This window comes from Rhopalosiphum maidis, chromosome 4 (genome assembly GCF_003676215.2).
Source record: "Rhopalosiphum maidis isolate BTI-1 chromosome 4, ASM367621v3, whole genome shotgun sequence".
Lineage (NCBI taxonomy): Eukaryota > Metazoa > Arthropoda > Insecta > Hemiptera > Aphididae > Rhopalosiphum > Rhopalosiphum maidis.
This window is the reverse complement of record NC_040880.1, coordinates 4,310,349-4,328,982: the sequence shown is the minus strand read 5'-3', so window position 1 is coordinate 4,328,982 and position 18,634 is coordinate 4,310,349. Positions and strand designations below refer to the sequence as shown.

The 18,634-nt window shown below is 27.2% G+C and overlaps 1 protein-coding gene across 2 annotated transcripts in view; it reads right to left on the bottom strand.

The window, feature by feature from the left end:
• LOC113556210 (head-specific guanylate cyclase) overlaps positions 1–18,634 on the bottom strand; it is a 238,113-nt gene that overhangs the window by 51,274 nt on the left and 168,205 nt on the right. For both annotated transcript variants that reach the window (XM_026961037.1, XM_026961029.1), the window contains exon 10: positions 7,725–7,863. In XM_026961037.1, the coding sequence (XP_026816838.1) occupies positions 7,725–7,863 (139 nt within the window). The remainder of the gene's footprint in view (positions 1–7,724; positions 7,864–18,634) is intronic.

The window sequence follows — 18,634 nt, the reverse complement described above, 5'->3', positions numbered from 1 at the left end:
ATAATACAAATAATCATATATTATGTTGAAATAGTAGACTTTATACGATGGTTCGATGATTGAATGAAGTTCCAAATATACTATAGCTGTTTTATTGTCGATATAAACTAGTAGTATGTAGTGTATGCCTGTTTTAATTGAACCGTTAAAATTAATACATTTTTATCGGATAAACACATTTTTACAGGCAGTGAAAACTCTTATCAAAAAAATAAAAAATAAAAAAATAAAACCTTAAATTCGCTGGCTATTAGTGAGCGTTCGCGGTATGATAAACTGAAACAGGGCCGACAGTTTTTATGATTTATCTTTGAGTCAAATATGACTGATAAGTCTATGGTTGTAATTAAAATCGGCGTTATTAGTGTTATAATGACGACGTTTCCCGAGTTGGTTTTTTCTTCTCTGTATACTTATTAACCGCAGCTGCGACGTGATCGTTTTACCGCAAGACGCGCACATTTATCGAATAATAAATATATAATATTATACATATATACGGTATATGTATAGGTAGTGAAGTGACGGAAGATTATTAATTTTCCTGCAGACTATATATACCGCTATAGCAGCATACTCTGCGGAGACACTGTGATCAATTATTTACGGATCAGCGTGTGTTATTAAAATGTATAAATAGTTCACAATATTGAATATTGCAGACGTATAGATGTATTTTTCACTTCCTCTTGTCATTCTAACTATTCAAAATCGAATAATATTCAAAATCCAGTGCTGGAATGGGGAAATGTAAATCAAATTTGTTGATCAGTCAAAAATATATATAATTTCTTTTTAAAATCGTTCTTGCTGCACAACACAAAAAAAAAATAACAGAGATATTACCAAATAATATATTATTGTCCATCGAAAACTTGAAATGAAAGAAATAAAAAGGGTGGGCAAGTGAATACCACTCGGCTGTACTATATGTGTCGAGTGGGTCACTGTGATGGATGTGTTAAATTTCAATTCAATGATATATCATTGTATAGAAAAACGAATTTGAGCGGAATCGGTCAATCAGCCAGTAGCCTATATCATTATGGATTACTAAGTATATATTTTCTAGTTCTCTTTTTTTTATATTGCTATAAGTTAAAATAATTTATTTTTACTAATGTACAATAGGATGGAGTATTTTTTGCAAAGAAATTGTTATTTTTTCAAAATAACATTGAGCATATAAAATATTTTAATATACATAGCCACATAGGCTTGTAAAATGTTTTCGAACATAACAAGTTAATGAATATCGTTATTTAATATTTCAATATGTATTTTCATCCAAATCTAAACTTAAAATGCTAATATTAAAAAAAGCATATATCTTTTTAAGTTTCAGTATAAATTACTTATGAAAAATTGTATATTAAATTGTCAAGCCTCCGTTATAAAAATTGCACATTTAATAATGTATACAATCTTAATACCATTTTCAAATTTTGTCGAAAATCGTCAAGATTAATACAATTTAAAGTTCAAGTGCTTATAAAAATAAATCGTGCCAATGTATTTTAAATATTTTTACACATCTATAAACAAATGTTTATGATATCATGTATTTAATTCTCAAGTTTTTTAACCAAGTGAATAATTTTTCATCGACATTTATAGAAATACAACTAAAAAAAAAAAAACCATTAAAAATGTCAAAAGTCTATACATATAAAAACAGTTAAGTTATTTTTAAAATTGTCCTTGATTTACTTTTTCCGGTTTTTTTGAAAAATACTGGGAATTCTCAATTTTAATCTCGTCAAAGTACAATCTAAATTAAATTTGCTATCTGAAATTCTTCAAAGCCGATAATCGAAGCATTATTTCGAATACTTTTTGTGTATATATGTATATGTATATGTATATGTACACACAAAAAAGACACACGTCGTTGTAAAATCTATACATTCATCGATTCGTTTAGAATCAAATAAATGTTGGACCAAAAACACAAGTATAAAAACATTAAGTCGATGTATCAAAATAACAAAACTTTAGTAGGATCGAATCCGATAATTTGAATTCGATAAGGTATTTTTCATTATTATTTAATTTTATTTCGGTTTATTTTTTTTACTTTTATTATTTCAAACTGTACCATACAAATTAAACGTTTTACCATACCGTAGTTTGAATCTCATGACCGTTCACCGTTCGTCGGATGCAGGTATGTTAGAAAAAAGTCAAACGACGCTTGAAGTATTAAAATATATTGATTGCCAACTCTTTCGTCATAAGAAGGCAGGTATTAATTTTGTTGATGCCACGAGAGAGCACATGACATTATGTCTATTGTCCAAACACGAATGAACCCCGCCACGTCAAATGTACCACTCTTACTCAACGACTAGATATATTATAATATATTGTTAGGTCCGCTCAGACGATACACGCGTCACTTTGGCGTTTTTCGACCTTCTGTCACACTGGATGGAGTACTTTTATATATATTATATATCGCAATAACACACTGTCGATAATCGAAGGGAGCGTCTTAGAATTTGTTTTTATCGATCCAGCCAATAGTCGTATACAGGGCGATTCATCGAGAATGTTCACCTCTTACAATTTCATTTTTTGACGAAACTCGTGCATCGATTTTGATTTTGGTTTTTGAAATTTTTAATGATACATATGAGGCTGTATTTTCAAATGCAGATTTTATATGAAAGATTTTTTATGTCACATAGTGTAGTCGGTTACGGTAATACATAAATTCATACTCAAAATAAGAATTTTATTTTATCATCTTAAAATATATATTGAGTACTTCCTAGATCGCATTTATATTTTAGGGTTAGCGTGGAGGGAGCGGATTCTTATTTGAAAATAAAAGCCAGTATCAGCGCAGGACCCTCTTTTAGGTAACATATTCCAGAAACGATAATACGAAAAATGCATAATAATTAAATGGTAAAATGGACTTGGGCATGCCTTGCGAATCATCCTGTACACATGGCACCTATAACGATATATTATTATAATACACTCGCACAGAACACGACTAAGCCGTTGTAGCTCTGCAGTATCCTTGCCATTTCCACCGCCTATTATATATACATATATACGTAGGAAATATCCTCTGTTGGAGCGGTTTTTCTCTTTTCTTTATTTCCACTCTCGTTGCCACGGGTTACACGCACAAGACATGCGATAACTTTACACGGGTAGTATATTATAGTAAATACGCGCCCAGAGTGCTGCATGATATATATTTTATTTCTATTGCGTACCTAGTTTTAGTATGTTAAAATGATATGATTTTTTATTAAAGTTTTACAAATTACATTAAAAAAAAAAAAAAAAATGTAATTTTGACGAAATGATCGAAAAGAGGAGTAGGCGTGATGATATTCTCGTAACAGTTGTAATGCGGTACTATTTTAGTTTCGGGTTGATACATCTAATACAATATTTTGATCGAGTGTAATGTAATATAATCATTTTAAATTGTATTTTATTAATCTGGTTTAGAGTCGATTAACATTAATAAATTAATCGATTAAATTACTTTCGATTAGCATTTAGATATATACGAACCCAAAGTAAGCGACCAGATGCCTACGTAAGATATCCAAAACGGATACTTTTATCAAACCTATCGCGCTTATGTGGACATTTTTCACTCACAAAACAATATTACTAAAAATAATTATTACCATTGATAGTGAATTTCGGTATAAAATTTATTGTTTAAATTTTTTTTTTAATTGTGAGCGGAGCGATGAATATATTGATTTTATAATGTATGTATTATATTCTATTTTTAATCACTTTTGTGACAGTAAAAATGCTACGATATTTCAAAATAAAGGTTGTTTCTGGCAGTAATTTGAATCTAGTTCATACGTTAGGGGTTAAAAGTAAAAAAAAATTAAGTAAAAACGAGAATTTTTAGGCAAAGCCTATGTATATCAAAAACACATATCATGAAATATAGTTTGCAATATAGGCCGTCTCCGATCAGAATCGTTTTTCGTGTACAATTATATTTTATTGAATATAACACGCACATAATAATTTCTCAATCGGCAATTAATGCACAGCAAAGCGGTACTCACTTGCCTACCTTTTCTATTTTTTTTTTAATTTGATGGTCAACAAACAATGTTTAGCATTAAGCAGTATCTATATTATTCAATTCTTAAATAAAATATTCCCAAAAAATTGTATTCGATACAACTACTTTTAATATTGTTTTATTCGTAGTTATATGATCTCATAACGTTTAATATCAAATAATACTTTATTTGAATACCCACGTGTTTTCTAAGGACTAGCGTACATGATTAATGATTAAATTATAATTTTTACGTTTTTTTACAGTATTAATGTTGTACTTTATTTATTATATTATTTTAAAATATAAACTTGACTAAAAATGAACTTATAATTAAACCGTAACAATAACGAATTATTCTAGATTTAAAAATATCTATTTATCAATGCATTTATGAATGTGACATTTCTTAAAACATATACTGCATTAAATTGATATCTCAGGCTAAGCAAAGTGTAATCTTTATAAAATAAATTATGATTTTTTTTTTTTAATTTCACATTTATTTCAATATAATAAATGTACTATAGTTTGATAAAATAATTGAAAAATCTATAAACATATTGTTATGTGATATTATAACAATACTCCCAAGACCGGAGTGTAGCTAAATTGTCTATGCAGGTCGCCGTGTCATCATATTTGAACAATATTGAAATATTGAAATATATTAGATAGAAAAAACCTCTAGCATCTTAAGAAGTACTAAGAAAATGTACCAAATGCTTGTATAAATTCTTAAACCAACAAAGAAAAACATTTGAGTTGAAATCTCAGACTTAGCATAGTAAAGTATATATTTTTGTATTAGGTTGTCATGTACTTAAGTACTTTGTTACATATGAATAATACGAACAGATTGAAGTAGAGTCAACACATAATATTATTCTTACATAACGCATTTTGTGAAACATTTAAATGATATTTAACTCCTAAAGGTATACTTCATTTACTATTTGAATAGCAAAACATAATATTTATATTTTTAATATATAATTGTTAAGATAAACGTCGTGGCTCAAATGCAGCGTGCTTGAAAAATAATACATGGCATAAGTAAATTTATAATAACTTAACTAAATATAGTTATTTAATATTAATAATATTCATAATTAATATTTAATGTCTATATCTTGTGTGGTTTTAAATTGTATGTAAATAAAAATAATTTATAATAATTATATAAGAAATATTTACTAGTGTCATTATAATACTAGTAAACATTGTAGGTCACGAATGACGCCATGTTTTAAATGTTAATATGTCTTGACATATTCATGTGTATTGCAATAAAATAATGAAGGATAATTTTATTTAATAATAAATTTGTTTACATAATGTATGTAATGTATAATATATATCGTCGCTTTAATGTTTCATACATGTCTTGCATATTTTATTACTTCGTTTTGAACGACGATAGTATATTAATTTATATTGAAAGTCATCTGTTTTTATAAATTTCAAGAATACATCTTAGAAAATTTTAAAGACAATTTAATTTAATTTATATTAATCTAATTCCTTGTCTCGTATATTTGTTATAGAGAACGGAAGCGTTTGAATTCAGAGAGTTTTTATTGGATTTAAAATTGTTTGGAATTACATTTCTTTCATCGAAATTATATAAAATATTACGTTTAACAAAGCTAAAAACTATAACACTATCATCAATGCGTTAAAAATAACATTGCACATGTGTGGCATTAAAATTTACAAATTATATTATACAACGTAAGTATATTTAACTATATGCATGTATAACTATAATAACATAATATTTTAGTATTTGTATCTGTATTGTTTTATAAAAAGTACAATAAAATATATATATTTTAATCCACACCATTTCTGTGTATTTATAATAATTAGATACTTATAATATATCTATAGTTTTATCTATGATTTTAAATAAATATACTATTATTTATTTAATATATTATAATATGTTCCTAATGTATTAAATGTCACCCCAACCCAAAATCAATACACTTAACCCATTATTGATCAGAAACAACTTGTCATAGAAGTAATATATATATATTATAATATTTGGCAAAAAAAGGGGTATAAAAAACACTTAAAATGTTATAATTAAATAAGGCACACATGAATTCATTCAGAAAGTATTTTAAATACTTTTTAATTATAAAAGTAGTTAAAAATATTAATTTTGTTACTAATTAAAATTTGTAATGTCTTATTTAAGTATCATTAAAACTTTTTATTATAGACTTAATTTTGAACTGAAAAATGAAAACAAACAAATAGTAGACAAGTTGGTATTGCTCTGCTGTACATGAAGTGCATCACTATAATGGGTGTGTTAAATTTGAATGTGAATGTGAATGGACTGCGGTCAGCCAATATCATTAAGTATATTTCATGATATGTTTTTCGATATAGCTATTAAAGTTTTTTATTTCACTTTTAGTAACATTAAATGTTTTGAAAAAATTCTATTAATCATATTTTTACTATATTACTATTGTTATTAACTTTTGAGTTACTAATACCTTACTGTAAATGTTACAAAATAGTGTAAAAATATTCATAGTATACACTGATAATGTCTTAAAATTAATCTAAATTTTCACTATATATAGTAAAATGTATGATATATATATAAGTTTTATGTATTTACGAATAATGTTTTTTGAACTATAACACAATAACTAATATCACTAATTCACCGTTAAAATATGTAATAATTTTGTTCATATTTAAGCTCTTAATATGTATAACAAATAATTGAGCTTGTATATTTTATTAAATTTTTGATTTCTATTATAGACTATTTATATGTAACGTTGTATTTACATTTCATACTACAGCATTCAAAATTTAATATTTCATATATTTTTTATTCTAAAAAATACTTGTAATTTTTAAATTTTCGAGATTTTGGAGAATTTAAAAAATTTAAACTTCATATGCAAAAAAAAAAATGTATTTCAATGATTATTATACATATAAAAAAAGACGTATTCGACATTTCTCATTACATTTACGAGAATTTCAACTTGGAAATTAATTTTTAATCCATATTTACAGAAAATAGTTTTTCATTTATTAACGTTTTAAAACGAATTAAAATATTTTAAAATTTTACCGTGTATAGAAAATCAGTCACAATATAAATATTTGGTAAAAGTTTCAAATATTTTCAATTATTTGTTTTTCGATTACAAAAAACAAAGAAAATTGTTTGATTATAAATAAATATTATACGGACAAATATCGAAAATCATAAAAATGCTTGCTTCAAACGGCCATAAAAATTAATTCAACTTTTCAGGAGAAATTTTTTTTAAATAGATTAAAATCTTTTAAAGAGTCTTATATTAAATTTTATGACAAATATTTCTTTTGATTTTTAAATGTATTTGATTTTTCAAAACTTATAAGCCCAGACAGTATTAATAATAAATTTAAAATACTTAATATAAAATGTATTCTAAATACTATTTAAGTATTGAAATATATAAAACAAATACTTTTGAAGCATAAACAAAAGTAGTATTGTATATCAAAGTGAACAACATAAAAGGTTTATGATTATGATTTTTCTTTTTTTCTAAAAGAGGGTAAGGTTTGGGCAGATGCTAAATTAACTAATTATAAACAAGAAAATATGAAAATGACAAACTATTCTAGTATTTACCGAGCCAAAGCCTTTTGGCGATATTTGGTGGAAAAATTGTGTGCAAAAGACTGACGTTCTTCTCTCTCTCTTTATCGACGGCCAAATTGGCTTCTTCGATCGAACTCTTCAACTTGTCCATTCTTCTCCGAAGCCCATCCTGTAAGAAATACACACTGTGATCATGATTCGAAAAGATTAAAAACATTTTTTAAGTTAAATCAATATTTATAGTTGGATTAAATACCTCTGAATTTTAGATTATTATTTTATTTATTTTTAAACATTTTTCAGTTTTATAATATTAATCTAATGTTATAACTTATAAATTATGTGTGACGAGTGATAAGAATTTTGTTAATGTAAGATATTTTCCCAATGATTTAAACTTCTGAACGTATTATTTTGGTTGGAAAATAAAAATAACTATAAATTATCTACCTAAATCCAAGAATTATTTATTTCAACTATAAATAATAAAAAATATTTCATTGTAATTAAAAAAAAAAAAAATCATAGAAAAATATTAATCGTATTTATATTATGTGACTTTTGAAATATATTTTGATATTTGTATTTTGTTTGATTTTTTTTCTAAGGTTGTTTACTTTTGAGAAAAATAAAAAAATACATTGTACTCAAATTTCAGTATTCATAAAATATGATATATTATAAATAATGTGTTGTACAACTATTTAATATGCAAACACACATAATATTTATAAGGGTTATATTTTAGTCTTGAATATCTCATCTGTTATTCATATCAATGTTTATGGGCGTGCATTAAAACAAAACGAACACAAATATATAATATGCTTCATTAAATATAATCTAATCTCATAAAACGTGGGGGGATGAAAAAATGTGTTATTTTTTCTTTTGGCAACTTTTTCCGCTGTCTAGATCGGCATAACATGCGGGAGGGTGAAAACGCGTTAGAACGACTTCCCATTCTTTGAGCATTTAAATGGAAAGGAAAAATAAAAAAATCGATACGCAAGTACAATTAATTGTTTGTTTCAATGATTTTAAGTATATTCGTATGATGTTTCCCTGATATATATTTTTAATAAGCTTTATCTACTGTTTTTTTTTTCGTTGGCATTATTTCTTCTCTCTTGTGTTCTCCATCTAAATTTTCACTGTAAATTCCTTTTCCGGGTATATAATAATATAATATTGTTTACAATGTCCGTGTGTATAGTGCAATAGTGTATATGCGTTAATTTAACGTCATTATTTGAGAATATTGTTGATTTTTTTCCCTTTGTGACGCATTTGGTCTGTATACGGTACTTGCTCGAGTCATATATGAAACTTCAGTACTAGTATACGCTGTACACTACTATTTTACTGTTAATAATTATCAATATTATATAACTATCTAATACTTATGTTGAATAACTCATCGTAAGCGTGGCGAGTAGTTTTTACAGCTTTTTTGAAAATAGCGTTAAATAATAAATTGTTATGTACTTCTACAATATTTTTATCCGACATGTTTTATTATGTTTAAAAATAATAATAAAAAAAAACAATTGAACACGATGGACAGTTATTATACTTGAAGTATGATTAATCCACACATACATGTGAACCGGTTAGGTGTTGCTAATCTTGTGGTGAACTTGCAGTCACCCAAAATGAATAATTATTCTTTTAATTTTGACCAAAATATCCTTTTATTGTTTTAACTCAAAAAAGAGGTAAAAACACGATTCTTGTGAAACAACGAAGTACATACGGCTTATATAAGAAAATTTTGATTCGAGAAAAAAATCTGTATTACTTTTTGTAATAAGTTTTAACACTTTTACTTATAACCTGTAAGGGTATGGGGTAATTGGTCAGTAGGTTGAGAAAAGGGTTACCGAAGTAATATTAAGTTGATTATGGAACTATAATAAAAGGTCAAAACGGTCAACGTCTCCATATTGTTTTAATAGCGAGTTTTCGATAATACTGCTTGGCTTGTTTGGTATCAAAAAACGCGATGATCACTCAAAGAATTTATGCAGTTTTACGATTATTCGTTAAACTTAACAAATACCAAGTATCTAATAATACAAATTATATGTAAAATTAAAATTCATTCGTAAACCGGAGACAACAGTTTTTTAAAGCATTATTACGTCCATCAAGACGAGTGTTTTGCAGTCAAACGCGGTCAGTATTTTCAAACGCTATTTTTAAACAGTTTCTCCGGCGAGGACGCTCGTCGTTTTAAGACAGTGAATATTTTCACATTTAAAAGACGAGTACCGCGTTTCACGTCAAATCGTTTTGGCGTATCGTCTTTTCGTTTCGATAATCGCCTAACTATTATAACGCTATGCACAGAAACGATTTTTATAATAATATATCTCATTCAAGGATTACTAGGTCACCATGTCTGCAATATAATAATAACTTAATAACTATCGTGATGCCGATGAAAAATATTCGTAACATAATAATATAAACGGTTAATTAGCTAATTTATATATATATATATATACATTTGGTATATTCGTGTATGCACAGTATGTATATTCCGTTACTCGTTATAAATCTGCAGTCCATTAGATAATAATGTATTATAATAGCTGCTATCAAGTTTGGCTTTTCCGGTAGTTCTTTAAATAATTTATGAAATACGCTTGCAGTATTATGCACGCATCGTATACATAAATGATAATATACTTATACATATCGTACACACACACACACACACACACACATATATATATCTTTATATAATATGTCGTCGAGTCAAAATGAAAGTTTGTGTCACTGTCTGAAGAAAATATTAATTAGACAAGCGCCAGTCGGGCGAGGGCGTGGGCGAGGGATATTCAACAAGTGTTTGCCCTACCATTGTACTGTGTTGCACTGATGCATATGATTTTTTTATGCGAGTATATTATATTTCGAGAAATATTTAAACAAAAAAATCAAAGAAAATAATTAGGCCGCCCGATAACATCGCGTAGTCTCGTGACATATACAGTACGTAGGTTGTATTATGCATTTTAATGCACGACTACACATACAACGATATGGTGATATACATATATAGTATAATATTATCACGGATATTTTATAATGCTATTATAGTCATTTCACCTCGGCGCAGACATTTCACACAATTTAATACGTTTTCCATAGTAATGAGTTTCCAAATTCTATTATTATATCTTTCCACCACCATCATTATTATATTTTACGCGATATAACTGTTTTGTAATCGATTTCGAGAGTATCGTAGTTAATAATTTTTCAAATTAAACCCTGTACAATCATTGAAATAAATTCGTCGAAAAATCGAATACAAATTTTAAATATGAATGTGTGAGAATATTTAAATGCCAGAGAATAAATTACATTTCTATACTTATAATCGAATATACTACTCACGAAAATTTTATCTGATTGCAACGAATTTGTACGGACATTTAAACACTTGCGTTTTAGTGCAAAACGTTTCAAGTGAACATCACTCATGAATATTTGCGATTATCATCAAAGCATTTTTAACTCAATGTACCTGAATTAAACACGTGTTATAAATATTTTAAAACATATTATATTCCATGTACACCGATCAAACTATAAATTAAATTTTTCTTTATATTTATATTCAAAATAAACAGCAATGCGCATTGTTTTATTTTTTCACAGTGAAAAAAAAAGAACGTCTGAACGTATAAACTTACATTTTAAATGGTATGCAATTTTTAAATAACTATCATATCGTCTACTTTAAATGAATTGCGAGTAATTATTAATAAAAATCGGTTGTCGTGTGGTCAAAGTCTATTACCCTATACCTACGGACTGGTATACGTCATATTAACAAATTTAGATAAACCGTTCACGCGGTTTGGACAATTTTGCCGAACGGATACAATTTAAATACAAAGGCATTTATATTGTAATTTAAATCATAGTTATGCAAATTGTAAGCGAAAAACACTCGTTGCATGTGCCCCGGTTGACATAAAAACAAATACCTACTGCAAATTACTTTAATTCCGATTATTTGTATTTATTTTATTCGAACTGAAACGCCATATAATATAATATGGTTTCATTCCTAGAACCTTAAATAATCGTGAATTGTTTGATCCGTAAAATTCTACTAGAACATATTTTATATTAATAATTGTAAATCGTTATTAAATCCTAAGCGGAATGATGAAGTATTTGGTTTTTATAGGATCAGTTTTTTCATCACTCTTTTTGAAGTATATATTTGTAGCTTAAAATGTTCATGTTGTTTTATGACGTAATTATAATATTTATACAAATAATATTGTACAATTTTACATGGCGTGTATATTGTAATAAATACATATATTATGAACTAAACAGCTGATTCGTTTTTATAAAAATCATATTTGAAGAGAATTAAACTCGATGGAATTCATTTTATGAAAACAATGATTTATTATTGATTTACGATTTTTAAAAACTAATACATTATTAATTTGCGTTAAGGTAATCGCCTAGCGAGAGAATTTTCAGTCTCTTAATAGAGATAATACTGGTTCAACTTTTTTCAATCTCATTAAACAGCAATTAAATTATAGAAATACAAAAATTGCTTTTGTGTATTGAATGTTTAACAAATACTTCTTGACTGGCTCATCAAATGGTAAATTTAATATTTTGAAAATATATATATAATTTATTTAAAACGAAATACTTTTTTTTTTTTAGATATTTTAGTCAATGGATTTACAATCGTGTAAAATTTAAGTTATTCATACAATTATTCCTCACAAAACATAAACATTTTAAATTAAGTAACAAACATACAATATATTATTGTTTAATACAATTACATAGGTAGGCAGATTTATTTTTGTTAGAGTTCATTAAAGTTAAGATTTGTACATGATATAATTTAATAATGTAACACGAAAAGATAAAAATTAGTTATATAATAAGAATGAGTTAGACCTGATTTAATTTGATCGCTAAGAACAAAATAGTTGTTATTTAGTATAGTTAAATTTCAGTAAAGATTTAAATAATCCTGACATAAAATAATTTATATAAATTGCATTTTTAAAGTTTTGAAAAACGAAAGTTTTTTTATTAGTTTATTAGAGAAATAAACTTAATTATTTAAAAAAAAGGATATTTTATTATAAAACTGTTAAAAACGTTAATGCATTCAATATATTGTTCTATATATTAATAACTAATGCATCAAAAGATTTATAACTTATAAGCAACAAACTTGACAAGCAGATTTTTTCTATTCATTTTTTTTAAATATTATTTTATTTATAAGTCCTATATCATAATATTCTACAAGAATAGAATACATTATGTTTTATAAAATAAGTACGCCTGATTATTGAACAAAATTTTGTTTTGACCTATATCTACACATAAGTTGTTTCTACTTATAACAAACTATATACATACTCTGTTTATACTTTCGTTTGTACAAGCTTCGATGTTTATAATAATTTATAAGTCGGATTTTACATGAAAATTCAAGATTAAATTTAAAAATAATGTATTTTAATATTTATTGATTTTATTCTTTCCCCGACATGATGACGAATTCATTACAGTTTAGAATAAATATATTTGCACTCTATTGGGTTTACAACATAATTCTTTTTTACTCTGTTTTACCACTTTAAACATTCTTAATATCTTGCAAGCGTATCTTTATTTATATAATTATAATAAAAAAAAAAAAACCAAACATAATGATTACTTTAAAATTATTAAAATTATCACTCTAATAAATTGTGATTATATTTTTCATTGTTTCGTTAAAACGAAAAAGAAACTTGAAGTTTGGTGGCGTGATAGAGGCGGTTAGGTAAGTTTGTTTTGGGATGTGGGGAAATACTTAATTCGATTCCACTCGAGTTTCGAAACAAAATTGTTGTTCAGCAGATTCGATTTCTCTGTTATTATACACGTACGATCTGATATAATACGCCCACCATAATTCTTATCTGTTTAATCGAACTCAGTATTGTTCTCCAATTCCCTTAAGTTGTCGTTATTATAATAATAACATGTGTTTGTACATTGAATTATTAACAAAGCCATTATAATTGTTCTCGTTTGGACGCAATACAATTTAACAGAACGCACCTATTCAATAATTATTGCCTATTATACGGAACAGGAATGTATCATACAAAGTATTTTCTTTTATCGCACAAATGTATTATTCACGGGAGGTTACGTTTAAACGTTTCTGTGTGGCCTTTAAAAGTTTACGCGTAATCACTGGATTACCTCTCGAGTGGAATTCGTGAGCACTCATTATTTTCTAAGAATTGTAATATGACCGTCTCCGAGTTGATACAGATTTTTCTTCGGAACCAACCGTTTTCGTCAGATGTCCGCCGCCTTCGTGAAAACATTAGTATATTATCATGACGGCCTTTAGTCTTTTCAACCACTGGCATGTTACACTGGCTCACAAACAATACAAACGAGTGCGCACATTATAAGGGTTCAAAAGAATATTGATTGCAATATCACTTAGAATTTAAACGAAACATGGTGGACCCGACAAACGGTCCTTTTTTGAGGTAACGAAACGAACGCAAACTTACTTAAACGGCGGTATCGTCTCATTTCTCAGATTTGTGTTGTGTTTTATTTTTTACGCAATACTATAACAAAAATCTATAGATCCATTCGTGCAAAAGAATCATTTATTAGAGAATTTGAAACATTGCAGTATTGAGATTTAATGACTTGTAATTAATTGTAATCAAAATTATTTTCAAACATAAAACGGACTACCATAATTAAACATTATTATTTTCATTAAATATTGAGAGACGTGCTAAGAAAACTATGGAATTTTTCCATTCATTTTTGCTTTCCATTTTGTTTTCTGCGAGTTAAACGAAAATGGGGATTACGGAAACTATTAACGTCTAAAGGTTCAGGCATAATATATATAACTTAAGCTTGTCTGTGTGATGTGAATACTTGTCTTCTAGATTAAAACACGTCGAAAGTATCAATTTGTGTGATTGAAATTATTTCAATGTTTAGAGAAAAAATAAAATAATGAAAATATAAATATAATTATTTTTAAAAGCGTATTACCGTATATTATAAATTATAATTTATAATAATATTTTAGCAAAATCGATATTTGTTGTTCACCAATATTTAGTTGCTATAATATATTACATTATTTATGAATCTGTAATAATTACTGATAAAATGACAGAGCCACTACGGCAGATGGCAGCTGTCTAGGTGACGTTTATCAAAAGATTTCATGGCGCCAACAATAATTATTATAAATCTGGTCAAACTTAATTATTAACACGAGATCATAAAGTACATGTTCAGAAGTGTCTAGTTTGAAGTTATTCCGTAATTAAAGTTAAAAACATCTCTTTGACTAAATACTTCATAATTTACTGGCTTATAAATGAGGAGAGGGGAACTTTTTTAGCGCATATTTTAATTGTTGATTACGTCGAATTGAAAATAAAAATAGTATATAAATAACTTTTTTATAATTAAAAAAACTTAAAATGCTGAGTCGAAACAAAGCTTTATAACAGTATAATAATAATAACACAGTGTATACATTACGTGATTTAATGTTTAAGATACAATTCGTCTCAAACGAAGGGATTCAACTAAAATAATTACCAATGAACATCTGATGTTTGCGATGAGAACGAGGCGAGAAGAAGTTAAATCTAAGGAGTATTTATGTTAATACTAACTAATAATTGTTAATGTATAAATAATAGCCTTATAAGCGCAAAACGTATTTACATACGTATTATTATTTTATTATAATATCGTGGGTAGCGACTTCAGAACGGACAATTCGTAAATACGTAGGTATCATAAACGTTTCAAACGCGCGGAGTGAAATGTATATAGTTTTAATATTGATAGAGACTAAGGTTCATTAAAATTAATTCACTCAGCCAGTTTTCGAAAGTTCAAAGATACGTCATAAACACAGCAAAGATGAATTATAAGCCCCGTAAATTAATGATTAAAACGGAACCTTGAAATATAATAATGGCTACTGATCGATTTAAACTTAGTGGAAAAAATCACGTCATATATTTACATTCTAAGTATAAGAGTTAAACATAAACTGTTTTAAAATAATATCTTGAGAACTATGAATTAATTAAAAATCAAGAACTAATAAAAAAAGCCCTATGAATTTACATTTAAACTATATTAGAATTGTATAAAAATCCAAAAACTTTCGACTTTTGTTCAAATACTCTATCAAGAAAAATAAAAATAATTCCATTCTAAAATTTCATTAGACGAGTGTAAAAGTCTTTTAGAATTACACACAACACAGAACGTGATATTGCCGAGAAATTCGTAGATTAAAAAAATAGCGTATTAAAAAGTAACCAACGAATATTTTAGAACTTAATATATTAATAATAATAAAAATTAGTCTTTTTTAACTTTTTATTTTTTTGAAATACTTTAAATTATTCATAATCGCACACTAGCTATCTCATACTCTTCAATAAAGTGAAAGCCATCGCTGAAGTGTGTATCCTATCTATTGTGCTTGTACATGTAATTTATTGCACGCACTGACATCAAAGAAAACGTTAATAAGGTTCGGATTAACCCAGCATGTTGATCGAGGTAAACACGTGTGTATACCTTATCGATGATGAATTAGGATACTGTTTAATTACTAAAATACGCCAAACGTTTATTGCGTGAATTCGGACGATTAATATTTGGGCCAAAAACGTTTATGATCTGACAGTTTGGGGCAAAGACAATATTGATATTAAAATGTATGGCTTCTGCAATCATGTAAATAGTATGTATAGATAATAACTTAGTTGTTAATTACAAGAGCGTATATGGTCAGGTGCCATGCTAAGTAAAAAATAACTTATCATAGTAAGTCGTGTTTATTGTTAGTATGTAATGACGTCGACAAATGTTCTCAAACGGTAAGGTTAGAACGAATGTAAATACAAAAAATAAATAAATAAATAATTTTGAGCTACAATATTGTATACATACTGTAACGGAATTACATACATATAGATATATTATATCATATTACGACATAATATCGTGTTACACGGATACGATATTTTATAAATAGTTCACGAAGCCAAACGATAAACGAGTCATTCCTCAATTAATAATTATTACCGATAATAATATATATTAAATTTTAATATTAGACATTTGTTTGAATTTAATTATCATTTATTTATTTTTTTTTCATGTAGGTAATTCAGTCATATTATGACTTTTATTGAACGAATATAGATCTCACATTGCTTATTTTTTTTTTAGGATCAAAAATATAAGGTCCGGTATTACGCACTTAATAATGCACTCAAATTATGTTGTCATACGTATCGGACTCATTTACACTTACACGAATTAAACGCGAAAGCGTTTGTTACAGACTACAGTAATATACTCGTACATCGCAAGACGCCACGCCGTTTCATACAATATTACATGTACATTTCTTTTCACATCGAGAACAGCTGCCAGAAATAATGGTGGCACGTAGTGTAATGATTTGGTAGGTCACAACAATCCATAGGACCGTCACACTATGCTCAATATTATTCTCCGGAATCGTTATTACATATCTTCGGTTGACATAATGTAGTAAGGGCGGTGTCAATGTTTCACGTTCGTTTGCATAATATGGTTTTTTGTATTAACTGATGCTCTGTATTATTGTTGTTCAAGTATTCCAAAACTGAGTGTTACACAGTTTCATTTATTTCATAATATCATGATGAACTGGATAATATTTTAACAGTAAACACAATTTATCCCCAGAGTATTAAAGTTTTTGAAAAAAATTCTTACAATTATCGTATCTTTATTCTTTATCATTATCATATTTTAAGTATAATTTATTTTGAAATACGACGTATATGCAGTATATTCTCGATATGTCAAATGTCAATGGTAGCAGGAAAATTTCGGGATTTTCAAAACTTTGAAGTATCGAATTTTATTAGAATTCTTAAAAAATTTAAAACATTGGTAAATAATTTAAATTCTTAAAATACATAATTTGAATACTTAAAGTTCTAATAGTTGTCTAATACTACATGCATACAAAATATAAACGACAATAATGAATAAATATATTTTTTTTTTTTAATCTGTCATTAAGGTTTGTTTAACATTCCTTTTGTCTGTGTAAAAATGTAAAAAATGAATTGTAAGGACAAATTTTAATTTACGCTTATTTTTCATATCACTATATCGGACGAATAACTACAAATATTGACTACCAACACGTGAAATCACAATAACTATACTGAATAACTTGATATTATTTGTGTACTCGATATAACGATAAATGATTAATTTTATTTCGAGTTATCGAGAGCAAAACTCTGTAATGCAATGGAAGTTTCAAGGGTATTTCAATGTAGTTTGAGATAGCAATGTTCGGCATAATAAGAATCGACTGTATTTAATTTTGTATTCAGAAAAAAAAGAATCTGTCTTTAGTTTTTGAACACATTAACATTTATTTTAAATTTTTAGTTATTTACAAATATTTTAAGTCCAAACGCTAAGTGCATACGATTTTCGGGACACGTATTTGTACTCAGCAAACGTAATACACGACGTCCGGCAATACAACAAAGTTGCCAGAGATAACGACGCAGTCGACAGTCAGGAAATAATAGCGATCCACTCTAATACCATTCTCGACCTGGCTGATTGCACGACGCATATTCGATTCGCAGAACAGCTCACATGCTGCAAAAGGGGATAATATTATAGCAGCCGTATAGTGTCAGTGTTTCGGGAAACTCTGACGGTTTTATACATTGAAATTACGTGCGACTCTGCCAAACGTTGGTGATGCACTCGGTACACTATATACGCACTCGTACGGAAATTTCGATTTTTCGGTTTTCCATGATTGTTCGTACGAC